General features: G+C 36.3%; 1 protein-coding gene across 2 annotated transcripts; it reads right to left on the bottom strand.

Moving 5' to 3' along the window:
• Positions 1–2867: 2867 nt before the first annotated feature.
• Positions 2868–7253, bottom strand: LOC134854115 (uncharacterized). Of its 2 annotated transcripts, none has more exons than XM_063870233.1 (2): positions 7225–7253; positions 2868–5586 (listed from the first exon to the last, which is right to left on the bottom strand). In XM_063870233.1, exon 2 carries the CDS (start codon positions 5492–5494, stop codon positions 3011–3013), a length of 2484 nt encoding a protein of 827 aa, XP_063726303.1. In that variant the 5' UTR covers positions 5495–5586; positions 7225–7253; the 3' UTR covers positions 2868–3010. The 2 variants fall into 2 exon arrangements, with proteins under 2 accessions (XP_063726303.1, XP_063726302.1); XM_063870232.1 differs by lacking the exon at positions 7225–7253 and adding an exon at positions 6451–6585.
• Positions 7254–8437: the final 1184 nt, after the last annotated feature.

Raw genomic sequence — 8437 nt, 5'->3', positions numbered from 1 at the left:
ACTTATAAAAAACTTTTTAAAAAAAATCTATTTTCTGTAAAAATCTATTTTTAAATAATTATGAACAAATTGCCTCAAAAAACTGAAAGCAAATTGGGCTCAAACCTGATACGAGCAGTTTTGATAATCTCAATAGTTTGAATGGTTATTTGCTCGAATTTAATCACAGTTTGTGTTTAAAGTTTTGTTTTAAATGAAAACAACCTATAGTTCTACTCGCCTCAGAGTCATCAACTTTTCTGCCTGAATAGAAAAGTATGATTGTAATGGTTACGTGACAAAAAAATCCTTTGCCTTAAAATCCCAGCCGAGATAACATCAAAATACCTCATTTTAAAATTGGCCACAAGATTAGATCCCAAAAAAAATTGACAAAGGAAAAAACAATCAAAGGTTTGAAAATGAAGGCAGCTAATCAATCAAAGCAAAAACAAAGCCTGAGTTCAAATCAAATTAACAAAAAAACTTTGCAGCAAAAATTTCAAATTTAGAAGACCTTGCTAATCACATCCGAGTAATCAAAACCAAATAAACCATAAAAGATCAATTTTTTGCTGAACGCAACACTCAAAGGGCCGTCTCGACCCCTACCCCCAACCTAACGTCCTGTAATTGAGACAATTCCTCTGGGATTAAATTGCTAGCGATAGCTTTTTCGAATATGAGTTGTAGCCTTGGGTTTATGCGTTCTGAGGGCGGTTGCAAGGTGTCTTAAGAAATTTTATCAGACAAGTTTAATTTAAAGACAAAACAGGCAAAACTAAAACAAAACCTAACAAAGATAGCCGCTTACTGTGCAAGTAGCACGGAATGATCCGACAATAGTGAAAAAAATACAAAAAAAAAATTTAAAAAGTTTCTCAAGGAATTTACATGTTGAAAAAATGGCTGCATTAAAAGAAAACGGTATGTCTTTTGGCTAATCAGTGCCCATTTTAGGAATAATGTTTTTGGAAAGAAGCAGTAAGTTTGTCTTGTTATGCTAGATCATTTTGTGATGGATCCTAATTTGGTTACCTTATTGCATAAATCCTCAATTACTAAGTCAAAAGCGATTTTCACTTATGACACCGGTATATAACCAAGGGCGTAAACCATAAGCAGCACTAGGACTAGCTCCTTGCTTGATTCGTAAGTCTTCTTAAGGTCCAATACGCAGATAGCTCCAACAGAGGTGAAAATAACATCCCTTTACTTGATCCTAAAACCTTTCAATGTCGCAATTCCAAAATTGAGCGAAAATTTTCCCCGGGTTACGTCACAGATGAGCGATTTAAGTGCTCCCAGGAATCCGTTATAGGTTGATAAGTGCAGATTGCTGAGCAGGGCGTGGAGGACGATCTTTTGCCCAGACTCTTTTTTGAACAACCTAAGCAGTGCTTAAGCTAAACTTTGATATAATTGGACAATTTGAGCTGAAATATTTAGAGATCTGTTTAAGGTGGGAAACATACACAGACAAAACAAACAATCACATCTGGAAACATGGAATCAAAAAATTTGAAAAATTTGCTGGTTTTCAAGATTTTGGCAAAATAGTGTTTTTTTTTGGCCAGCTCAGAAAATATTTTGCCTAATCTAAACAAGTTATGAAACATGAAAACAAATTGGCTCAATAAACTTCTGTTGTACTTATACACCAGCAGAGCCCTCCAGGAGATGACTGATGTGAACAAAATTCCGCTAAAAAGAAATTCTAGTACCCTATTGCAAATATAATTAGCCGGAGTTTTCCCGTTTTTTATAGCTTTTTCGAGCGGAATAGTCGGATTAATGAGCGGTAAAACACTATAGCGACTCTACGCTGAAGAACTCGAGGCCAAAAAGGAAAAAGAATTCGAGGCGAAGTAAAACCACTGGCGAGTTGAGCGTAGTATCTGCATATCGTTAATATCTTCAAGTATTACTTAAGGAGCAAAACTTTTTTTAGGTTGAACCAGATTTTTCCTGTTATCTGACTCAAAAAGGGAAAAGAATCGCAAAACTAAATTTATTTTTCAACTTCACCAGATGCTAATCAAACAGAAGTATCAAAAGCACGCTATAATATCTACATAACACCAAAAACATCGAAGCATTAACGTATAATATACTTTAAAGAGATTAAACAAAGATGTTAATGAAAGAGCTACAGGAAAGATCTAATTTAAATAAATTTAACCGACAAGCAAAGATTATAAAATTTACCAAAGTTGCCGATTGTTTGTAAGCTTCAATCAGTCTACTTGAACCATTATAAAATCTCTTTTTTTGCCAGTTAGTTATTATAACAAATTCTAGTTAATGATGCCTTATATTTTCGACCATATTTTGTGTACAGGAAAAATCAGGAATCACAGAAAATATCAGAAATAACATTTTTAGGCTAATATAACAACATGTACTTAATTCGTATACTATCATTAAAGCACTTATATTTAATTATATTTCATTCCATAATTAAGCAATTATTGTTCCGACCACTATCGAAAGAATGGATGCAATTATCTCATAGGCTCATTTTTACCCAGTCAATTTTGACAACCTCAAATAAAGCTCGCAACGGGCCACAAGTGGTATCAATAAAAAAACTTTTTATGCGTATTTGAAAAATCAAAAAAAGGTTTTCAAAAAATTGAGAAAAACTGGAGAATCTTTTTAATTTTCAGTCCGAACTTCAACTGCTGTTAGTTTTCGAATTTTCGATTTAAAAAAACATTCAATTTATTTAAATAATTTTACTTAAAATGATCGCCAACTACCAAAGTTTTGCTCGTTTTTGCTCAACGTTAGCATCAAAGGCAAGGACTTGATTATGATAACTCACTCGGCGATTTACAAGGTTTCCTTGTGGTAAATGATTTCATGAAAATAGATACACACGAATACTTAGCTCTACAATGTGTGGTCGGAACACAAAGTATCTATTCAACTTCAGTTCTACCATGTGGCATATGCCAAAGAAAATGATTCAATTTGAACTCGAATGGAAAAAGATAGTTAGTCAGCTTTTGTGTGAATTTTGACATGCTTACGCTTTTTTAACCGCTAGCTCAGCCTTGTGCATTTTTCTAAGTTCTTTGATTTTTTTCTCCATCAGCTGCATATCGACTTGATCCCTTTTTTGCTTCCAATTTTTGTTGACTAACTCCACCACTTTTCCTGAAAGAGACTGGGGGTCCCTGCTATATGATACTAGTGTAGTTCTTGAGAAGTCGATTAACCCCCACGCCATCAGGCATTCGGACTTCTCCTTCTCAGATGCATCTGCCGGCAACTTGTCTGGGTGATGTCGCAACGCTTTCCTCCTGAAGCATTTCATAACATCCTCCTCTCTTATTTCTGCCACATTTCCATTCGGAAGAGGAACTTCCAAAATTAACAGCGCGTCCACAATCACATCGGCTTTCTGTTCGTCCTCTGGTATTTTGCACCATCCCATTTCCTCTGCAATTTTCTTGGCGCCCATTTTACCAGACCAGTAACCAGCAAAACCTCCAATTAGCCCACCTGCAAAAAAACCCACCACGGTTCCAATTGGTCCCAAGAAGCTCCCTACAAAGGCACCTGCAGCAGAACATCCCCAACTCACAACTCCGGAAGTTACACTTGAAGCGAAGTTCTCAAATGTGGCTACCGCAAACTGTTTCGCAGTGATCTTACCGCGGAAAAGTTGCACGACGTCAATAGCTAAATTGGCTCCAAACATCACAGCTGCGCCAATTGCGTTTGCCTTAGCTGAGGACAAAGTCACGTTTAGAAGCCCTCTCGTTCCAACGGTTTCAGCCAACTCTGTCGCCAATATGAGAGCTCGATCGCTATACTTTATGCTTTGAAGAACTTGTTTGACTGGAACTGCGGCGGTACTGGCAGCACTTCGCACAACCTGCCAAAACTGCCGTCTTTGCCTGTCTACATCCGGATCATAGAAGATCCGTTTCCATTCGTCCGGATTGTCCTTGAACTTTTCCCATTCGAACATTTGAGTCACGTGATTTGCCTTTTGATTGACATGAAACTCTTCTGAGCAAGTTACATGGAAGAAGTGCTCGATGGCTTCCGGATCCTCGTAGCAGGTCTTGCAAAACACGACGTCTCGACACTCTTGGCTCAAAGGCTGAGTGTTGATGCAAGAAGCTCCGCAGGAAAACAAACAGACGCTTTCAAATTGGTAGGTGTGACCATTTTCTCCTAAGAAAATTCTGCAGTCCTTCTTTTCAATGCAAATCGGTGTATTTTGGAACGACTTGAACCCACCTAAATAAGACTTAATGAGATCTCGATAATTATTAAGTGAGTGGAATTTGCGAATATGCAGAGAATGTTTGACAGCGAACTCAATCGCCGACTGGAGAACTCTTTCGACTATTTTAGGGTTATTCTTCAGATGTTCAATGCTCACACTCTGGTCTAACTTCTGAATTAGCAAATGTTTTCCAATTGGAACGTAGTTTAACTCAGTATATTCATTATGCAGAGTCGACGGAGGAGCTTTCAGAGATTCCAGTGCTCCCTGTATATTCTTCACCACTGGATTTTCCAATACATTTGCTGCGACCGTTAGACAAAACTTGAACAAAGGTATGGCTTTTTGAAGATGTGAAGAAATGACACCCGGGACGCCTATGACCCCAGAGGGCACATTTTGCTTTAAAACCTCAAAAACATGCCCAACTGACAAGACAATCGGAACAATGTCACCAACGTATGCAAAATGAAACATGTTTCTTGCATACCGTTTCAGCTCAACGTGTTTTGCAAACTCGTAATTGCCGAGCATAGGAGCTGCAAAGGTCACGTTCACAAGGTTCTTCGGATCTATTACAGGATCATTGCCGGCGCTCTCAAGTTCTGATAGCATCTTCATATGAATTAGTGAAGACACTGCGCCTCCAAGAGAGCTCCCGCAAGTTAAGATCTGATCAACTTGGTTTATGTTGGCGATCTCGAAAATTTTCTCAGTAGAAACAGATTGCATTCGCTCTAAAAAGCCACCATGAATTTTCCCAACGAAATTCAAATCGGTCTTGAACCCAATTTTGAAGTCTGCCACAACGTCTTCAAGAGTTTTGGTTCCTCTGAACGCAATAATTAGCGTCTTTTTTTGTTTGCCCGTTCCTTCTGAACGTGATATAAATACGGAAGCAGCTTGTTTGTCAAAGTAAACATTCGCCGCTATCAAAAGAGCTACACTGTGAAATCTCTTATTCTCTTTCAGATAATTCAAGGGTCTATCTTCGAAAGCAGCACGTGAACAAAACAATGCGTTTTGCACCAACTCTTTGTCCTGCCATTTTTCCTCGGCCAACTTCCACAGGTAAGATCTTCCAGCAACCAATGTGTGATTTTCGGTGGCTATCGGCTCGCGATTTTCTTCATCTTCCGTTATGTCATACAGGATTTGCGGCGGATGCTCTTTTTGAAACTCACGAGCAATCCGATCGAGAATATTATCACCTTTTCTAAATGCTTTCGGATGTTCCGCATCGTCCAGATAGATGAAAATTCTTTCCATTATTAGGATGCTGGATAAAATATGTGAAATAAAGGTGCAAAATAAGGACTTGTCTTCTGAGCCACGTAGTTGTTATGGAAACAATTTTAAAGCTGTTTAAAATAGGGTTACATGTCAGTATTTAGACAACCTCGTATTCAGACTGGTCAGTATTTAGACAAATGCTGTTTCAACCAATCAGAATCGAGACAAAGAAGAAATTAATAAATAATTATTATTTATTTGGTTACATGTCAGTATTTAGACAACCTCGTATTCAGACTGGTCAGTATTTAGACAAATGCTGTTTCAACCAATCAGAATCGAGACAAAGAAGAAATTAATAAATAATTATTATTTATTTTGGATTATTTATGTTTTTTCTCGATTCTGATTGGTTCATACAGTATTTGTCTAAATACTGACCAGTATGAATACGCGGCTGTCTAAATACTGGCTGCACTCCTTAAAATAGTATATATATGAGGGGTCTAGGACAACAAGCCGACGGGACTTCAAGCCGAAGGGACTTCAGGCCGAAAATTAAACTTTACAAGCACCTCAAACCATTATTTTTTTCATCTGTAAAACGTTTCTTTTCAAAATTTCAGGCTAGTTTAGTCCATAATAAGCGTTATTTATGACAATGAATTACTTATGATTGGCATAAGTTAATAATATCAGCCGTTTTTTGAAATGCATAAATTATAAACAAGAAAATTACCTTCAACCGTGTTTTATTTTTCACTTTTCCTATACTTCATTTGGAGCTTTAAATTTCGTGAAAACGCTATTAATTACCGAATAAAGATCATGAAATTGAGAAATTCTTTTAAAAAAGTTTTCAAAATAACCTTATTTCATGACTTAATGAGAAAATTTTCGGCTTGAAGTCCCTAATTTTACGATTCGGCTTGAAGTCCCGTCGGCTTGATGTCCGGCACCCATATATGAGTACACAAACACACAAAAAACACTATTCGCCGTGGTTCTTGTTCATCACTCCGCGCGTTTTAGGAATTGCTTTTTCCGCGCACTCAATGTTGTTTTTTCCCCGCACGTTTGTTTTTAATTTCTGAGAAATATTACAGAAAGAACGGATCGCTTTTCAGCAGAACAGCTCCCAGTTAAAATAGATCGGGAGTGCGGTCTGTATTTAATCAACCGCGTATTCTTACTCGTCAGTAAGCAGACAAACACTACTCGTCAGTAAGCAGACAAACACTGTTTTAACCAATCAGAATCGAGATGAGAAAGCAAACTTTCGAAATAAATAATTAAAATTTATTAATTTCTTCCTTGTCTCGATTCTGATTGGTTAATAAAGTAATTATCTGCTTACTGACGAGTCGGAATACGCGATTGGGCGGCCAGTCAATAAGCAGAATGGTCTAGGAGCAGAATGGGCCCAAAAGCAGAAAAACAGAAAAATATCAAATTTAATCCTCTAATCGGTGAAGTATAAGAATTGTCAATATTACCAAATAAGCAGTAGTTTATGCAAATTTCATGCATATTTTATTCATTTTCTTGGTATTATTGACAACTATAATAATTAATTAATCAATTAGGCCGTATAAATCAATAAAAATTAATATTTTTCAGTTTTTCTGCTCTTAGACCATTCTGCTTTTTGCACCACCTCCCATTTATATTCATGAGACAAAAAAATGGAAATTATCCAGCTGGTTTTTTTAAAAGGTTCGACGTCATAGAACGGAAGGAAAATAAAGCAAACATCTATAGCAAACAGTTCAGCTAAAAAAACGCTGCAAAAACGAAAGACTGCAAGAAAATGCAAAAACATACGTTTTGTTTTGAAGTTGCGATTATTAAAAATCCCTTTCTTAGCACCCACTAAATCAATAATACAAAATAAACGGAAACTTTTTAAGCCAAATAAATAGAAAAAGAATAAGACTGCTCGTATCAGGGCGAAGCCCTGAATGTTCCGACTGCCTTTTAAGGTTTATGGAGCAGTAATAACATTAAGAAATTAAATGAAATAAAACAAAATGAAACTTTTTTTCTAAAATTTGAAATTTTGTAGGAAAATCATCCCCCCACAGGCCATATAAAGTAGAAAAGAATAGATTTATTTCCTTGTAACAACTCAATAATGGCAAAAACGATTCGTTCAATCAATTTGGAACAATTTCTAGAACGGATTAAATCTCCGCTTACGCAATAGCTCGAATTATATCGCGCGTTAATTGTCACAAATTGGTCAAAATGGCCAAAATGGCAACTTTTAAACCCTCATATTTTTACGAAAAATGATCACAGGTGAAACATGTTTTCAAATTTAAGCTCAGGACAACAATACCTTTCGAATGATAAAAAAATTCCGTCAAAAATGGCTAGTTAAATAGTAGAAAATTGTCCGAAGAAAAAAACCCACTCCGAGCACAAATACTCCGTTACTTTCGTATCGAAAGTCGGAACAAAAACAACAAAATAATGAACTTGGTAAAAAATGAAAAACTGAAAACAATTTATCCAACATAAAAAAAACAAGTTTCGAATAAAATCGGTATTTAAAATATCGATATCTTCAATAAAAATCTGATGGAAATTTTGTTTAGCTGGAAAAGATTTATAAATATATAGAATTGATAACGCTCGCTGGTTAACCAGAAGCGTAAGAATTAGTCTGAAATGAATCTTCATTTACATGGCGAGCGCTACTAATTTAGGGGAGCGTAATCAAATGTCTAAGGGTTCTGCAATCAGTCGAAAAATTGCTGCTCCGAGGGTCGTACTAATTCGTTGAAAGTTCGGACTGCTCTTTATGGTCTTAGGAGATAAACATGCATGCGATCATATATAGCCAGTGACATAACCTGCCCACTACTGATTTAAGATGGAAGGGTTAAAAGCAAATAGTAATTTTTAAAGTAATATAAATAGATAGAACATGTAAAGTTATTAGTTAGATAAACTTTATCGGAAACTTTAGAAGAA

This window comes from Symsagittifera roscoffensis, chromosome 9 (genome assembly GCF_963678635.1).
Source record: "Symsagittifera roscoffensis chromosome 9, txSymRosc1.1, whole genome shotgun sequence".
Classification (NCBI taxonomy): domain Eukaryota; kingdom Metazoa; phylum Xenacoelomorpha; order Acoela; family Convolutidae; genus Symsagittifera; species Symsagittifera roscoffensis.
Note: the sequence above shows the minus strand (reverse complement) of the source record. Positions and strands in the feature narration are given on the sequence as shown.

Bases quoted from the DNA above. Each gene is read 5' to 3' on its own strand.
- LOC134854115 (XM_063870233.1), bottom strand. From the start codon at position 5,494: ATGGAAAGAATTTTCATCTATCTGGACGATGCGGAACATCCGAAAGCA.